At 37.0% G+C, this 18,958-nt stretch overlaps 3 protein-coding genes and 1 long non-coding RNA gene across 4 annotated transcripts; 2 read left to right on the top strand and 2 right to left on the bottom strand.

Annotated features, from left to right (window-relative positions):
• Nucleotides 1-538: 538 nt before the first annotated feature.
• On the bottom strand, nt 539-4,229 carry LOC110760322 (uncharacterized). The gene is made up of 2 exons (XR_015835431.1): nt 3,303-4,229; nt 539-844 (listed from the first exon to the last, which is right to left on the bottom strand). It is a non-coding gene; the product is annotated as an uncharacterized LOC110760322 (long non-coding RNA).
• Nucleotides 4,230-8,177: 3,948 nt separating this feature from the next.
• Nucleotides 8,178-11,272, bottom strand: LOC110760321 (uncharacterized). The gene is made up of 5 exons (XM_021962570.2): nt 10,185-11,272; nt 10,015-10,072; nt 9,763-9,846; nt 9,540-9,675; nt 8,178-9,090 (listed from the first exon to the last, which is right to left on the bottom strand). The coding sequence occupies exons 1-5, from the start codon at nt 10,891-10,893 to the stop codon at nt 8,803-8,805; spliced, it is 1,275 nt and encodes a 424-aa protein (XP_021818262.1). The 5' UTR covers nt 10,894-11,272; the 3' UTR covers nt 8,178-8,802.
• A 3,947-nt stretch (nt 11,273-15,219) lies between these two features.
• Nucleotides 15,220-15,976, top strand: LOC110748377 (18.1 kDa class I heat shock protein-like). The gene has a single exon (XM_021948367.2). It carries the CDS (start codon nt 15,322-15,324, stop codon nt 15,802-15,804), a length of 483 nt encoding a protein of 160 aa, XP_021804059.2. The 5' UTR covers nt 15,220-15,321; the 3' UTR covers nt 15,805-15,976.
• An 813-nt stretch (nt 15,977-16,789) lies between these two features.
• Nucleotides 16,790-18,109, top strand: LOC110760308 (peroxidase 7-like). Its single transcript, XM_021962556.2, has 2 exons — nt 16,790-17,122; nt 17,360-18,109. Exons 1-2 carry the CDS (start codon nt 16,862-16,864, stop codon nt 18,107-18,109), a joined length of 1,011 nt encoding a protein of 336 aa, XP_021818248.2. The 5' UTR covers nt 16,790-16,861.
• Nucleotides 18,110-18,958: the final 849 nt, after the last annotated feature.

Below are 18,958 nucleotides of genomic sequence, written 5' to 3'. Positions count from 1 at the left end.
CCAAAATTCGCTCATACTGAACATATGAGAAAAGTATTGTAAACAAAAAGAAATGGGGCATAGAAGACATGAGAGAGAAGATGAGTGCGGGAGTTGAGAGGAGAGATGAAGACCAGGTATAAACGGCATCGGTTTGATAATACGGCAACAAATTTATTGTAGGCGATGTGGCATTACCTATAAGCATTGGATTACTTGGATGGTCTAGATTTTATGAAATGCGGGTAAATGCACCATCTCTAAAGGCAGAGACTTAAGATCCGTCATATAAAGGGAGCTTCAGTTGAGGGATCCCTCAAATAAGAAACAGCAACATATCCCTAAAATTTGTATACCATTTATTCTTTTAACATCTTATGCGTGTTGCAAATTTCACAACGCACTTTCAACGTTGTCATATTGTTATCAACAACATGAATATGAGCATTGTCAAATCCTGGTTTTTATATATATATATAATAAATTTAAATATGTAAATCATATTCATCTAAAACATGTTCCAAGATTATGTCATTCCTGCAACACGCCAAATATCATCATAAATAAAGTATAATTCAGATTATGCCATACGACTTCCAACAATATGATTCATAAATAAAGTATAATTCAGATATATATAAAGAAAATTATTATAACACTCCTATGAATGTGATATGATCTCCAACACGATTGCAATTTATACATGCTTTCCTTGTGCTTCCAACTTCACAATCAAGCTGCAAAAGCAGCTGGTAAGAGGGCTTATCCCCTTTGGAAATATGGACGTTACCAAGTTTGATGTCTTCAAAAGCCATTCGAGGCAGCACAGTTGCCGGTGATAGGAGTCATTTATTACCATATTTAACTGCAAAACCAGAAGAAGAAAAAATGTAGCCATTAAACTCAGCTACATGGTTGCAGAAAAGAGCAGGGGCCATTACTTAGAAGGAAAAGCCTAAAAAGGAAAAGCCTAAAGCAAGGGCTAGCTTATTCATCTGCTAGCCCTAAAGCAAATAATCTTTGATTCATCATCATATATAAAAGGCATCAGTTAAAAAGTTCAAGTCACTCTTTCACTTTGCATTACTTTTGAAGCTTCTTTTATTTTATTTTCTTAGCAGTTAGCAGGGATCTTTGTGACTCATGGGGATTCAATTTGCTTACCCACACAGATTAGTTGTATTATGCAGTGCTTGTAATTATTATTATTTTTTCATATGTGAACTGTGATTTAGTAGCCTTATTTTGGCTGTCAAAATTCTCAAAATGTTCAAAGTTCTTATAATTGGCTTGGATTATAAGTGATTAAGATTGTGCTTGGATTTATTTATTGATGATGTGTTTTGACAAAGGCAGTCCTGGTTAATTCTACTAAGGGTGCCATATTCTTCGTTTCATCAGTTTTGTTCGCATAATTTTTGTTTCTGAGGCCTTTTTTGTCATTGAGAAGCAAGGTTACTCAGAAGAAATGTAATTGTCACTAATATATTGTTTGCTGGAGCTATCAGCCTTGAGATCCAAGCTATAGTTTCACTACTGTGCTCAGATTAGAAAAGGCTATGGCTGAGTAAGAATAACAAAGCAGCAGAATTGCTGCATCGTCCAGTCATTTTGTCCATTTCCTCAGCTGAGAACAAGAAGTGGTCTAATGCCACTACACAATACAACCTGATCGATGTATAAAAAGGGGTAGATATATAAGAAATTCAAGAATGGACTCGGAAGAAGTTGGTTAGAGTTGAAAGAATAGATATTTCAACAGCTGCCAGAGAAATCCAGGAGGGTCACAAAAGTTGAGGATTGCAAGAAATTATGTGCTCATAAGGGTGACTGGGTTCTTAAAATTGAGAATCATTTCAATGAATTTGGCTGGTGTATTGGAGAAGAAATAGAACTTCCAGAATAAAAATAACTAGATGAACAATAGTCACTAGGGAAGCTAAACAGATGAAGCTGAGTATTTTAAATTCAAGTAATATAATTGGATAAGCAAAAGAACACGTCCATCATGAGGTGGAAACAAGAACCCCCTCGCTGCAGTGCAACGAGCCCAAAAAAAAAAAACTAACAGAACAGAACCACCTCACAAGCAAACTTAGACGAGCCAAAACACAATACAGCAGAATAAAGAACAAAAATGACAGCGACAACACCCAATCAAAAACCAAAGATGCTGAGCCCAAGCAAGACATAGCACAAGATATATCTTATGCAGTAAACAAATTCACTCATATAATTTGGAGAGTGAAAATTTCTTTCACAAATTTAGAAATCATAGGCTATGATTCATTGTGATAGCAGGAGAAAAACAATTTCCTATATCTGAATTGAAGTCTCGATTGATTATATATAAATGCATCAAATGAAACCCAAACCCTGAAAGAAAAATAAAAGAGAAATTAACAAACAATATGCATCACCATCATCATGAATTGAATTGGAATCTAGAGAGTCATCCATAGTGTTTAATAAGTATTTCTGTAAGAGTACATCCACTGTAATGTGAGCTACTGTTAAAAGTAATATATTGTATACAGTTTAAATTTAGAAAATAAAATTATTAATTGTATCTTTTCTTACAAGTTTCTTATGAAGAGTTGTATCTCTTCAGCATATGAGAAGTTGTATTTTTTTAGATATCAAAAGTTGTATCTTAGCCAATGTTATAGGTTACCATGTTGTATCGAAGAAGTTAATAAAATCAGTTTGTCTAATTCTCTGTTTTACAAACACTCTTAGCCTTACTTTATAAATCTCATCCTATACTTCAATTTTGTGATCATTCGCCCAACAGCTTCCACTATATTTCTGAATGAATATTTGTGATCATTATTCGCACTCATCTTTAGAAGAAAGGGAAGAGATAAAATAACAGAAGAAGAGGAATCCCACTGGGTTTGGGATTGGAACAAATATTGTTGATGAGGGATTTGGAGTCCCACCCTCTCTATGGTTTTTAGTCGTTCTCTCAGTAGAGAATATATTAAAGGTATGCAATCCCAAATCCAGCTGGTGTCCCATGCTTTGCCAAATGATCTCCAGCAACATTCATCTCTCTAAACACATTCCATTCAAAATTCACTCATATAATTTAAAGAGTGAAAAACGAAATTCAGGAATCATAGTGATAGCAGAGACATTTCCTATCTGAATTGAAGTCCCGATTGATTATATATAAATGCATCAAATCAAACCCAAATCTAGAAAGAAAAATAAAAGAGAAATGAACAAACAATATGCATCATCATCATCACCATCATCATCCAGAAAAAGAAAAACAAATAGTATATTGAGCATGCCAAACAGAATAATTTAGAAGATACCTAGTAATAATTAAGGTAGCTATAGCCATATATGAGCACTAGTGAGTGAGTCATATCCAATCCTGTGCTGCCATCTTGTCTGGAAAATAAACGTTGGACAAGAAGCTCCACCCTAAGGGGGACAAAGCCTCAACTTCTACTTTGCTGCGGGTCTCCACCATTTTCTTGAGCTCCTCAACCCATTCCGGACGTTGCTTCACGACTGCATCTTTTTCCAAGAGACGTTGTGCTAGCTTAAGATCCCTGCTATTCATGGGCCGCATACACCGTGGATGCATTTTTAACGCCACCACATCACTAGGCCGGAGTCCCAACCACTTTATGTCGCATCCTCCTGCTACGAAAAGAGAGAAATTCTTCACCGACCGTGGACTACTCTCGGCAATGGCTAACACTGGGAGATCCAACTCCTCCTTCATCTTCCTTACAAAGGAGATCGTATCCTCTTCCGGCACGGGGTCTGGTGTGTAGACAATGATACAAGGAAACCTACGGTCAACCTCATCCTTGGTCAATCGAAAGTAAGCGCCGTAACTCCCAACCACCAGTATTATGTACTCTGCGTTGCTCGTCATGTTGCTTTCGACATGGCGCAGAGTAACCTGTCGCCCACGGGCATTCGCACAATCAACCATACGACCACCATATTGACAGAAACGAAGATCGCCCGCAATTAAGACTGCCATCGATCAAAGTCAGAGGAAGGAAGGAAGGCAGGAAGGAGTGCTCTGCTGGGGTTTTATTTTATGAGACACCGAGAGAGAGAGAGAGAGAGAGAGAGAGAGAGAGCGCTCTGATCTGAACTGATCTAGGGTTTTGGACTGTATCTCAACAAAAGGAAAGACGCTTTTATACGGACAATGAGTTTTCATGGGCTAAGCTATTATTTGGATTTTAATAGCGTTCGTAATTGTACAATCTCAAACAATCTTACTTACCCATTTTATTTACAAACGAATTATAAAGAGAAGCAAAAAATAAAATAAAATTACTATACTTTCTTTTTCCTTTAGTCCTGTAATCAAATTCTTTCTATTCTGTGTGGGACTTGTAAAGGCAAGTCCCCTAGGCTTCACTCCCCTTTTTTTTTTTTTTTTTTTTAATATTTTGGTAGCTGATTCTCCACACGCAAAATCTCCTCCTACATTCCCTTTTATTAATATTAATTATTTCTTTTTCTTACTTTTTATAACCTAGCTTTCCAAATTTCCCCTTGCGGGCTTCGACCATACAAGTTTCCCTTTTTTTCTTTTTTGGTTTTCCTTGCATTACGTGCTCTATTTATTTTGGGAGGTGATTCTCGACCGAAAACCAAACAAGAAAAAGAAAAAAGAAATTTGACCTTCCTCCCAACTTACACAGTCTTCTTGCTCCTTCTGCTGTTTCAGAGCCATATCTCTCATCATCACCAACAATATTGCCATAACCCTACCAATGGATGACCACATCTTAGAAAATCTTAGAATACTAAAGTCATCTATGGTTACTGTCCTAAAGCCCCTTGAAGAAATTTATCCTCCACCAGCTGACCGGCAGTTCATTGAGGTCAGATATAGACCTCGTGAAGAAATAATAGAAGGTCTCCGTGATTTAATTGTTGCAGCTCAAAAAAACATTGAAGCTGGAATAACCCCATGCTTCCCTTTTCTCGTACGAACCGACAGTACCCAGGTTTTCTCCACGGATGCAAATCGTTATGTACTGAAAAAGAAAGCTAAAAACGAAAGTCCAGGAAAAAAATAAAAGGCTCGAATCTCGGGACATAAAATTCATGTCGATGATTGAAGTGATCAAGATTAAGTGTGAGGAGAACTATAACTGTATGTAACATGCGGGAGCTGCTCTACGAGTTGGAGCCTTATGGAATCGAAACTATATATTATTTGGATATCCTGGTTGACAATCTAACATGCATGTTGGAGTGCACCCGGGAGAGTTTACTTATAACAAGCAACGCGGAAGGTAGAATGGCTGGTCAGCTGTCCTATGTATGTAAGGGCGAAGTTTGCGAAAACTTTGGTGAGGTACAAATTATCCCAGACCACGATATCTCTGACATTAAGAGTGATGCGGCTTTCATTTTGGTGGTGGAGAAACAGACGGTGCTGAAGCGATTGGTACGTGATAAGTTTCATGTAGCTTATCAGTGTATAATAATCACGGGTCGGGGACAACCTTGCCATAGTACAAAAATTTTTTTGAAAGCCATTGCAACCGAACTGAAGCTTCCAATCCTTGGACTTATGGACTGCAATGTGTATGGGCTGCGAATTTTTACTACTTACAGATGGGGCTAAAAAAGAATGGCACATGACAATTACAGATTGATAACCCCCGACATAATGTGGTTAGGGTTAAGACCATCCGATTTGGGGAAGGATAAGTATGAGATATCAGAAAGCCAAAGGCGGCCGAGGAAAACACATGAGGATAAATACGTAACAAATATAGGGAGAGAAAAGTTTGTACTTTCTAATGCGAAATGGGTTGACGAGGTGAATTTGATGAAAGATACCCATAATAAAGCCAATCTTGAATCTTTGGGCGACAACCTGTCGAAGACTTTCTTGCCAAAGAAATTGAGAGACGCAGATTGGATATAGATCAAATTCAAGGGAGCATTATAAACTTATGCAAGTTTGTATCTACGTGACCCCGTAATTTAAGATTTCTTGCCCTTGTTTTAGCATTGTTTAGGTAATTCTTTAACAGGTTACAATCTGATTATTAAAGTTAAAATGCATTCAACGCATTGATATATAACTAGGAAATAGGATAAGCACACTCTAGCCTGTGTGTTTTCAATTTTATTCATGAGAAAGCTTATTTGTTTATTTTGCTTTACTATTCTTCGGTATTGACTAAACTGTAATTTGAATTAAAATTAGAATGAAGCCAATATAGGCCCTTACGACTCTTATATTCTAGACATAAACCCGCCTATAACTAAACCTCTAACTAAATTTGAAATATGTTGTCATGTAAGATAGATATGTCCAAGACTAAATTACACGATATGCCATTTACCTTAATATTTTGTAATTATAATTTATTTTGAAGCATGTCATTAACTCCTTGATTTCTAATTAATTGTAAGATCCCACATCGACCAACGGAGAGGGGGTTTATGTGCCTTATATGTACATGCCCGCATCCATCTAGCACGAGGCCTTTTGGGAGCTCACTGGCTTCGGAGTCATGGGAACTCCGAAGTTAAGCGAGTTGGGGCTAGAGCAATCCTAGGATGGGTGACCCACTAGGAAGTTGCTCGTGAGTTCCCAGAAACAAAACCGTGAGGGCAGAGAGGGGGGCCCACATCGGACAATATCGTGTTACAGCGGAGCCGATCCCGGGATGTGACATTAATACTCCCTTATTTCTAGCATAACAATTTCATAAAATCCCCAAAATTTCGAAAAAAATCTATAAATTTTTTATGATAAATTAATCCTACAAATTTTATATAGGTAGATTATTCACAAAAAATAGGTATTTATTTATATAAAAACATAGGTAGATTATTCATAAAAAAAGTTAGCACAGTATTTAGGTAACAAAAAAATAGGTGTGTTAAATATATTACAATATTTGAAAAGTATAGCCGGCTATACTTGTGGAATATTTAAAGAGTACGCCGCACGGCTATACTCTTTAAATATATTAAAATATTTGGACAGTATAGCCGACCGGCTATACTCTTTGAATAAATTTTATACAGAACGGGTATACGCGTTAAATATATTAAAATATTTGAACAGTCTAGCCGGCAGCTATACTCTTTGAATAAATTCAAATATTTGTAAGCGTACAGCCGCGCGGCTATACTGTTTAAATATATTAAAATATTTCAACAAAATCGCCGCACTCTTTGAACAAATTCGGATATTGAAATAGGACAGCCGCGCGGCCATACTCGTAAAATATATTCAAATATTTTAAACGTATAGCCGAATATATTAAAATATTTGAACAGTAACAGCCGCCCGGCTATACTCTTTGAATATTCGAATTTATTCAAAGAGCGCAGACTCTGTATCTCATAGGTATATTTTGTAAAAATCAAACATACTATGTAAATATGATATAAATATGTGTATTCTTTACGTTTAATACGCATAGCCCGAACTTTTGAGTTGAGTGAACCACATAAAGTCTTGCTCTCCTGGTGTGATTTTTCATCCAGTTTTGAACATCACCAACAAAACCTTCTATTGACTTGCCTTTGGTTCAAGTGACAGCTCACATTTCTTGTGAGTGAACTCTGGTCTTAATTAATTATTTTGGTGCCTATTTTCCTTTGGTTGGGTTGGGTTAGGCAACTCATCTTGGGTTGGTTTAGGCAAGTTGCACAATCCGTGCTTATGAAGCAAGCAACTAATGTTGTTCAAAGTTCAAAGTTACAAATTTTGCATGGACTCCTCCACATGCTAGGAGGCATGACCATTTACAAGTTCCATGGTTCTCTACTTCACTGATTTACTTGATCATTTTTAGCACATTTTAAACAACTTCCTCACCCAAGCACAAAATCTATGGCTCTAGACAAATTTCATTGTGGGACACAGATTTAGTGCCGCATTATTGTATAATTCTTTTGTCAATAATAATCATGCGAGGCCCTCTCTCATCCCCTTAATTATTGCACTTGAAAGCCCCCCCTTCTTCATGAAGCCAACCAATGTGCAAAATGCCCTTGATGAAAATGCCAAGCATTCCTTTTTGGAAATTGATAGGTGTGAGTATGTGAGAGGGAAGGCAGAGAGGGAAAATAGAAAGTAGACACATGGAGAAGATACCTATCTTATTTGATTAGCATTTCAAAAGGTATTTTATATATAAAAGTCAGCAATCAGAACAGAAGCAAGCACATGGAAATTGAATCAAACAACACTCAAAACCTCTCACATCAAATTCAAGATACACAACAATGGGGTATAATATTCCCCCAAAGCCAAAAAGGGTTAGAAAAATACAGGTACAGAAGATTAATAACTAACAACTCAATTAACAAAGCAATTGAGAAAGAGAAATTAATATGTGGTCTGGTCCTACACTCCATCTTCCAATATCCCACACAGCCTGTTAAAGGAATTCAAAATAATGCAAAGTTTGATGGGTCACATGGAATAAAAAGCAACACTGACACATCCACACATGCCCTGCCTCCTTAATGCATATGCACATGATGCCTGTCTCCTTGAGAGCTCCCTCTGCAACACCACTCATCTGTCTATTTCAAACTTTGTTAACTAAGAATGCTATCATCAGTCATTCACATGAATCTTAATCGTTGAAGCATTCTTGACTCTAAATTAAATCTCACAACTAATCACAACCATTGCTCTATTTATATTATACACACAAGTCACAACCACCAAAAGTAACCCTTTCTTTTTGTTGCTTTTTTATGTAGTTAGCAAACTATGCACTCACTTCTCTAGCATATTGAGCCCTAAACACTTTTGGGTCATTAATTTTTTCCTCTTTGATGTCAATGATCCTATAGAACTTCTTCCAATGTGGGACGGCGAGCTGCCAATAAGGTACACTGGAGGTGCCTGTGGCAAGTGATCAAATGGTCGTTTGTGAGGCCTGAGGCTTGCATGAAAGAATGAACAACTGTTGGACCCACAAACCTAAATCCCCTCCTAACCATGTCCTTGCTGATGGACTCTGATTTTGATGTCTTAACTGGGATTTTGTAGCCTAATTTGTACTGAGGTGAGATGGGTTTCTGATTGACAAAGCCCCAGATGTACTTGTCAAATGATCCAAATTCCTTCTTAATCTGCAATTAATAGCACAAAAGATGGGGCACATTATTTTAAATATAACACATAATTCTGATGAACAGCCAAGTGTATTAAAATCAGAAGGGCTATCATTTGCAGTAATATAATTCATATATTGCAGACATCATGCAGGACAGTTGGAAGCCACTAGTGGACAAGCTTTTCACCAAATAAGAAGAAAATAATAATAGATTAAAGCTTGAAACCCCAAAAAGAACTATAGATTAAGCTGCTAATGATGGTCAAGTCAATAACTGCTTTAATATTCCCTTATTTTTTATGGGTTTTGTTTACTTAAACTAAAATGTTTCTTTTGAGTAACAAGTCCATTAAAAAAGAAGACATGATCGTTTGATCAGCAAAGATGGTCCTTAAAAGAAGGGGACAGAATAGATGGAAAAGATTGATAGAGGACAAATTTTTTGAGGATTGCCTTAGTTTTTACCTCAAGAATTCGGTTAGAGTTGTCCACAACTCCTCGGACCCTGCTTATATCAATGCCATATTCTGAACCAATTGACACCATCTGCTTGTCAGTGAAATTGGCCACAATTTCTGCATCAAAATCTGAAAATGCATTCCTGCAGAGAGAAAATAAACTTACACTTTTCAGAAATATTATTCCTTTTTTTTTTTAATGAGAAGCAATATGGAAAACAAGGACTCACCTGAAATCTTGGCGTTTCTTTAAAATGGAAGTCCAATCTGAGCCAACTTGAGCTCCACTCAGCACAAGCAGTTCAAACAACATCCTGCAGCATGAACAAATTGAAACAAAATGAGTAAAAATATATGACCAATGCATACAACATTCCTCTGACATTCATCTTTATACGGTAATTAGTTATTGTGAGAGTAATGTTATATACACCCGTTATATATATAATAAATTTTTTGTGTGGAAAAGAGAGGGTTCTTACTTGTCATCATGAACTGGAACTCCCCATTCTTCATCATGGTAAGCAACATAGATGGGATCTGAGAATAGCATACAAAGAAAATGAAACAATCAGTCAATGAGTCGAATATTTTTAAGGAGCATAAGTTTATATTTTCAACATGAAGTTACTCTTAAGAATATAGACCATACCTGAATTAGCTGTGATAAAGCTGCACCTTTTCTCTTCTTCAGCTCCCTTGGCTTCTATATTACCAGAAGCATCAACAGGAACAACCCTTTCAAAGTTGGCAGACTTTGATCTTCCATAATGGGCAATCCTCATCTTCCTTTGTGCATGTTGAAGGGCCATCTGCTCCCTCCTCACAGCAGCAATGCTTCCTGGCGCCTCCGTGATCAAAGAAGACGAATAACTCAACGATGCCTCGATATTCGAAGAAGAAGAAAATCCACCAGCACTAAAATCTCCATGATGATGAAGATCAGCAGAAGCACCATCAACACCAACACTAGCACGCTTAAAGCTCTTGGACTTCTTCCTTTCCAAAATCTTAGCTCTTGTGGTACCTCCGGGGGTCACAACTTTCTCAGAACTTGAGTTCAACCCATTAGGGTCATTTCCTCTCTTTATTGCTGGTGGCCTTGGAGACTTTGACTTTGGAGAAATTGGAGGTGTTGACAATGATGAAGCCTTGTTGGAAATTCTAGGACTAGTACTACTAGCAGAAGAAGTTGGCAATGGTGGAGGGGGAGGTGGTGTTGATATTTTCTTAATCGAATTCCGCCTGTCTAGGCTAGGAACCCGATTGCAGGTAGGCTGAAGGACAGGTCTGCCATTGATTCTAGCAACCATGGGTGTGACTTCAACCCCTATGGTCACCTTGGCCTTAGAGCTGCACATAATTTCTTAGGTTCTGTGTATGTTCTTGTGTGTTGAATATGTAAGTCTAAATGTGATGGGTTTTCTAGCAATGAACAGGAGGAAAAAGACTTGATGGCTCAAAGATGTGTACAGGAGAAGAGATCAATGAAGGAGGTGGTATGGGAGTGAAGGAGAGGGGAAGGCAGGGCTTGGGGATTTTATAAAAGGAGAGAGAGTGGGGACAGGTAAAGGGGGATTTGTAACATGGGGAGGTTGGGGCCTGCCATACTTACTTGGCCATTTGGGTTGTTTCCTATACTAATTATTGTTAGTATTATAATTGTTCATGTTGTTATATTGAATAGTGAGAGAATCAAAAGGAGATTAAAATGGGGATTTGTTGGGTGGGATTATGGGATAGTGTGCTGAAAGCCACCATGTTTTTCACTTGGGACTTCCCCCCTCTTCGCACTTTACAGAAGATATTTGGATATATCCTTCTGATATGCCAGAACTTAAAGCTGGAGTGGAGGATAAGGAAGGCAACAAGGCAAGTAAAAGACCAATTATTGATACCCTCTTTTTAGCTGGAGGGAATCTCTCTCTCTCTCTCTCTCTCTCTCTCAAATTCTTTTTTTGGTAATGTTTTATAATCAAAACCTAATGGCCCTTTTGAGTGAGCACAACCTATAGAGCTTTTGAACTTCGGTTAGGATTTAGTTGTTGAACTAATCAATTGAAAGATATTACAAGTCCATACAAGACCTTTCTGAACTTACATATGTAACCCCTCTATAATTAATTGATATATCTTTATGTCATCAATAGGCTTCTCTCATTTACTTTCCAGACAAATTGGGCTGCATTTCTTTCCAACTGTGCATCAAAGCTCTTGATCCATTTTGTTTCTGTTTCTTTTATATATAAAATGCCGAAAGGAGAATTACAGCCTCGAATATGGGCTTTTGAACATCTGCAAGAGAAAACTGAACTAGCAAAATATTGTACAGGAAGGAAGGAATAATCGTGGTTTTACACACAAGTGTAAATGCAAGCTTATATCTGCACACAAAATGTACCATTTAATTTAACCGGCCAATTAATTTTACCATTGAAATCTTTTCAACCATGAATATTTCCTGGATGTGATGACAGCTCAAGCAGTTATTGAAGCCAGTATACATATCATGGTCTCTAAGATATGGTGCTTCTGTCATTGGAAGCAGTTGGAGTTGTCAATTTTCAAACAGAGTGCTGATAAACTTGTCCTCTTGGACTCTTTGGCACCTTGCTTGCATTGAGGGGATGACACATGTGTCATATAGTACATGTAGTGTTTTGTGAAGTCGTCATCAGAAAATGAGATTCATACTCGAACTACCTTAAGACTTACAGAGCCCCATTGATTGTAAGTGGACCCTTTTGCTAGCCTCTCATGACTTTTCACAAAGTCACAGACTCACAGCGTCTCAGAGCATAAGAAACCTTGCTTCCAAGTGAGAACTTCAACCTGCAGAAGCACTTTTTATCTTAGAGCTTCCTGTTCTTGGCCTATATTACCATCTAAAGCAGACGCAAGTGCATGCATTTGGGTTTTTTACATTAATCTATCAAATCAATCAGATTAAACTTCTTAATCACATTTAGCTAGTGGTTAAGTTTAATTGGGTACCCAAAAAAAAAAGCATGTCACATGGGAAAAAGAACACCTACCAACATGGGGATCCTATAAGCCCCTGTCCTTAAATATAACAGATAGCAAAGCATCTAACTTTTCTTGTTCCTCTGAGTATAAATTCTAATTTTGTATTTGGAATTTGGTTTGATGTGGACCATTCTCTTGCCTAACGTCTATCCACCACATGAATTTTCCTGGTAATTGATGATGATTGATTTGATGAAACTTAAACTACATTTTCCTAATTAATCTCTTCAAAAAGGAATATTGTTATGTTTTAACTGCATATATATATATTGCCTACCAAAACCAGCTAAAATATTACATCAATGAGACATCCCATGTGAGATAGAACCGACATTTGAACAATAATGAGTTTTCAATCTTCAGACAAAAACAGAGCAAAATCATGCAACTGACAACTACCATTATATAAAACCGCGCTTGTGTTCTTCTACTTCTACTTCATCTTTGTATTCTTCCTTTATTTTTAAGTCATTTCGTAGAGCCTTCCCTTTTGAATCATTCAGTTTAGATTGTACGTTTCTATTATTCATATCTGTGTAAATTCAATTAATATTGAATTGATCAATATTCTGGTTCTATTATTTTCATCAACCAATAATTTTTTCGGGCATGTTAATAGGGAGACGGGGAGTTTTCTCTCCGATCCTTGTGTCGAGAAACTCGCCTAACCCCTTAGAGTGAAGCCCAATTTTCTTGTAATTGGTTCTTATCAATAAATTACTATCGTTTCTCCTCCCAAACAAAAAAATCTCTAGCCGTGAAAACATATTGGTAACAAACTGAAGTAAAAGTCTATTTGGCCATATGGGTTTAATCTTGATTAATTAATAATTTCTTTATGTCAAACTAGGCAACTCCTGAAGCCAGCCTCTCTAATAAAACAGACAAATGATTTGAAGCAAAAATAGAATTGGGAATTTAGTTGAAAAATAAGAGGGAATTCTAATAATGCAATTATGAAGCTCATGTGTGCATAATATATTAAACTTAAAATCTGTTTAAGGATGTAATGTAGTGTTTGCTTTTTATTGTATCCACCGTCACCAGTATGAAGCTTCAAGGACATCACATTAGGCATATAAGCATTTGCAGAGATGGAGAATATGAAGCACTTTTTGACAAAGTCACTTCTACAGAAATCATTCACGGCATTGGCATTGTCACTGGCAGAGATGACTTTTGTTGAAATTCCAGGAAAAAAAATACTCATTCACAGGCAAACCCTGCAGAAGATAATATATATAATTATATATGTATTATTGTACGGACCAAATGGGAGGGAATATTTGGTTTTGCATTGAAGGCTACGGCAGGGCACTAGTGGACATAAGCCCATGGGAACAAAAAGCATAGATATTACCTTGTTTTTTTTTTTTTTTTTTTTGTGTACATCATGATATCATCATCAATTCATGATCCAAGAAAAAAAAAATTGAAGTACAATTCTATCATTCTGTACTTTGTACGTGAAACATTATATTGGATGCATTTTTGTTTTTATTTTCAATCAACATTATTGAATATAGATGATGAAGTAATAATACAAAAGATTAACACATGTCTCATTCCAAAAGTTTATTTGACTTTAAAAAAAAAACATATTATTAAGATTAACCATCAACTCAATTGTCATATAGATCTAACACCATGTGTTGTGTTTCTGACCATAATTTGGTTTTTTTTTTTTTCTTTTCTGGGCCTGAAGCCATGATGTAGGAATGCGAAGTAAATAGATCAAAGCAAATTGGGCTCATTGGAAAGTGGTAGGTTGGAAATTCTGCAGGCAAAGCCCAGGCTCCACACACTGTGATTTTTTTTTTTTTTTTAAAACAATATTTTCCATTGAAAGAGAGGCCATAATATAATAAACTCACACACACAACACGAATGCTAAGACTAGAACCAATGACCTTATCTAGAGAAACAAATACTACAAACCACTACACTAGCAGGTCTTTTGCACACAGTGTGATTTGAATCTCAAGTCTTTTTCAAGATGTAAATGGGCTGACTGACCTTAATTGGGTCAGGTGCGGAAGCTGAGAGGATTGCTTTCTTCCAAGTCACGTTACTATTAATGTTAGAAAAGCCTTGTCAAGATGGTCTGGAAGATTCAAGAATGATCTGTGAAGGTTACAAAAATAAAGGAAGAAAGAAGTAATGACCAGAGTATTTGTAAAGAATGAAAAATCCCCAACTGAGGGGTCAAACTTCAAAGATTAAGTCCAATATCCACAAGCTAGGATTAGCCCACCCTTTTTTTTTTCCTGCTTAGAGTAGAGAGAATCGAACCATGAACCTATCCTAATCCTAACGCATTATCCTTCCCTCGCCACTAACCCAAGAACTTGTGTAACTCTTATGAGATCCTTTTTGTGTACGTAGGTTATTGTGGTGAATGGAGTATTGCAACTTGTAAGATATAATTTATAAGTTGGAGTTAAGAGTACTTCGAATACAATTTCCAGGTTCTCCCAGAGAGTTCTCCAACATTGACTTTCCGAAGCATATGGGGAAATGGACCCAACAAAGCCCATCAGTATCGATAAACATCATTATCCAGGAGAAGCAAAACACTATACAATTCCAAATTAATCCAGAAACTTCAAGAAAATCACTTTCTCCTATTCCCTCCATATATAAATACTCATATGATCATATCAAAAAACTCACCAAACCATCACTTGCAATAACAACACAATTAAAACAAAACCCAGATTTAAATTCCCTCTTCCAACACACACATACATCCAGAATTAAGAATGTCTCTCTTGCAGTCTCTCTTGGACCAACCCAACTTCTTGTCCCCTCTCAGAGTTTTTAACTCAGACATAGGCGACAACAACACCTACATGGACTGGAAGGAGACTTCACATGCCCACATCTTTGAAATTGATCTTCCAGGCCTTACAAAAGAGGATGTGAAGCTTGAGGTGCATGAAAATAGAGTGGTTCATGTGAGTGCAGAGAGAAAGGCAGAGCCCGAAACAGAGGACCCCAAGAATGAAACGTGGCACTGCAGGGAAAGGACAAGTGACAGCTTCTCTAGAAACTTTCGGCTGCCTGAAAATGCCAAGGTTGATGAGATTAAGGCTTCCATGCGTGATGGGGTTTTAGTAATTACAGTGCCGAAGGAGGATGACTTGAAGAAAAAACACAAGCATCACAAGAAGGTTGAGATCTCTGGAGATGATGAAAAACATGGCTCCAAAGGGCTCGGACGCTTTGTGTGCTGCAAAGCTTAGAGAATATAATTACACTATGAGACCCTTTTTCAATCAATGTTTATGAATTCAAATCTTTCTTGTGAGCTCTGTTTGGGGTATGTAATTTTGCTTTGTGATTAATTTTTGGAGTGAATTTGTGCTGTTTGTATTGTATGTTCAAAGTAATGTAAATGGAGTGTAATTTGCAACATTGTGATTTTAAGTCCAATTCTCATTTCAGTCTCTTGACTAGTTTAAGTTTAATCATCTTTTTTGATGTCAACCTTACTTAAGTAAGTCTAGCCAAGATATAGAATAATATGTGGCTAGCTTATGCCTTTTTATATCGTAACTCTTGGTGCTTTTTAAAAAAAAATTATCAGCATTTCAACAAATAAATGAATTTAACACTACCTCTCTATGTTTATCACAAGAAATAGGTGATGAATAGGTGTTTCTGTTGTTGAAGCTTCCCATACACTAGTGTAGTGATTTGGGAGCAATTGCTCTCCCATGAATGGTCCTGGTTCGAGTTCTAGAATTCATGTTCTAGCATTCATGTAGTGTGTCTGAATTCACAGGATATCCCATTGAGCTTGTCCAAATAAAGCAAAGGGAATGTGCTTTGGACTGATTTAAAATACTTGATTACTTCAACACGCTTGAGCAATTAAAGGATAGTATACTTAAACTACTGATTATTTAGTGGATGAGAAACTTTAAATATTAGATGATCTGTACTCTGTCAAGTTCAAGCAAATGTAAACAATGCTCAAGTCTTGAACAGCTAATATATGTTAATTTAATTAATTAAATTGGTTCAGATGTAAATTGTCCACTAGCTAGGACCTTCCCTTGGTGGGGTTGACTCAAATTACACCATGAATTAAATACAGTATCAATCTAAAATGAGACTTAACATGTTTGCATGTTACCCTTTGTTCTATAAGGCTCAATAGTGCTTCTCACGTATTTTTCAAAACCCCACAACACATCAACTCAATTTCTAGAGCTATATATAAAAACAAGTCTAGCTGAAGATAAAAATTAAGCATACACCATAACACCAACTACCAAGACCAAGCTGAAATTAAACATGACGTTGTGCATTTCTGCATTGTCTGTTGTTCTTGTTCTGTTGTTTGTATCTGCAGCACCTCAATTAGCAGCTAAAAATGTGAAAAAGCCCCAGGCCAAAGTTGTGCGTGCTGTGGATCTTCTGTCTTTCGACCACTATCTTAAAACATGTCCCCAAGCTGAGGGCATCATTCAGCAAATAACGGGAGACTGGATCCAGAAGGATTTCACTTTGGCTGCTAGCATCATTCGCTTACACTTCCACGACTGCGCTGTGAGAGTAAGCTCGCATTCGCATTAAACTTTTTCATTTTCTTCTTCTTTTACATTGGAAAAGAACCAACCTTTTAACATATCCTAATCCGAACACATTACTAATTAGTATTTTTTAATGTCACTTACCATGTTCTAAACCCCTCGGCGAAAATTTAGCAGTTAATAGAACAAAGGCTTAGAGCATATAAAGAAAGAAATCTTTACATGTATTAGATTTGATTAAAATAACTCTACATTGCAGGGCTGTGATGCATCAATTTTGCTTAACCATCAAGGGAGCGAGAGGAGAGCTTTTGCCAGCAGGACACTCAGAGGTTTTCAAGTAATAGATGACATCAAGGCAGAGCTTGAGAGGCAGTGTCCTAAAACTGTCTCCTGTGCTGACATTCTCACTTCTGCAGCTAGAGATGCCACCATTATAGCTGGAGGTCCATTTTGGCAAGTCCCGTTCGGGCGTAAAGATGGACGGATTTCAATTTCCAGGGAAGCTGACTCTGTTCCTCAGGGCCATGAAAATGTAACTGCACTGATTGAATTTTTCCAAGCACGTGGCTTGAACATGCTTGATTTGGTCACCCTTTCAGGAGCGCACACCATTGGTAGAAGTTCTTGCTCTTCCTTCAAGTATAGGCTCTCAAACTTCAATGGAACCAGAAAGCCTGATCCTTCACTTAATTCCATGTATTTGAACAACTTCTTGAAGAAGAAATGCCAAAATGATTTGGACTTGATTTATCTTGATGCCATAACTCCGAAGACATTCGACACGCAGTTCTACTCGAATCTTCACAAGAAGTTGGGGTTGCTATCAACAGATCAGTTGCTCAAGTCAGATGTAAGAACTGGTCCATTTGTTGCTGCATTGGCATCTCAGCCCTCCCTTTTTGAGAGCCAGTTTGCAGTGTCCATGGTGAAGCTTGGAAATGTCCAAGTTCTTACAAGACCAAATGAAGGTGAAATCCGAGTGAACTGCAATTTTGTCAATGCTTGATCAAGCCCATAATATGTATTTCTGTTTTCCCTTTTACCAGTTTGAAAAGCTAATTGCATTTTAATAAGTTGAAGCTTGGATTTATGTGTCTGATCACAAAATACTCCTTAAACAGTATGCAGGTTCGATCCTGCTTAGGGAATTTTCTTGTATTATGATAAAGTCTCTACCCATATATTGTATTGCCATATTGAAGAAGATATAAAAGTAATGATCATGAATGTTATATCTGCTAGTGCATATAATTTACAGTTGCACATTGGTGTGACTATCATACCGCCACGTAAAATAATAACACCACGAGATGGAACAACGGTCGCACCCAAGTATTTTCGCACGTGTTCCAGGCGATGGACTTTGAGCCGATAAGCATACAGAAAAATGACAAAGTTGAAACAAAAAGGAAATCAGAAAAATTGCACATCAACACACTGAGCCCGTTGGATCAAATATGCAACTGACCATCCATAGTTATGATAGTCTTGTAAAAGTTGGAAACTTTACCCTTTTGTGACAGCTAGAGGAGTCAATTCCTGCCTGACATTTTTTCCATTTTGTTTCCCTACATCTCGGACTCACGTTGTCATGAAAACATTCATCTTTGACAGAAAAGTAAATTTCTTTTTTGCAAAGAGATTTCTATAAAGTACGAAGTTATGTTGGATGATGATGATAACACAATAATTTTGATAGTATAATGTGGGAAAATTGAGAAAAGGGTTTAAATTTTTTCAACTTATTTCATTTTTCATTTGTGCCAATATGAAAATATAGTGTGCTAATCTGGCAACAGATATTATCCAGCAAAGAAAGTATAGCCAAGACGTGCCTCCAAGTCAGTACCAACAT

The sequence above is a fragment of the Prunus avium genome, chromosome 4, assembly GCF_965620075.1.
Source record: "Prunus avium chromosome 4, drPruAviu1.hap1.1, whole genome shotgun sequence".
Classification (NCBI taxonomy): domain Eukaryota; kingdom Viridiplantae; phylum Streptophyta; class Magnoliopsida; order Rosales; family Rosaceae; genus Prunus; species Prunus avium.
Note: the sequence above shows the minus strand (reverse complement) of the source record. Positions and strands in the feature narration are given on the sequence as shown.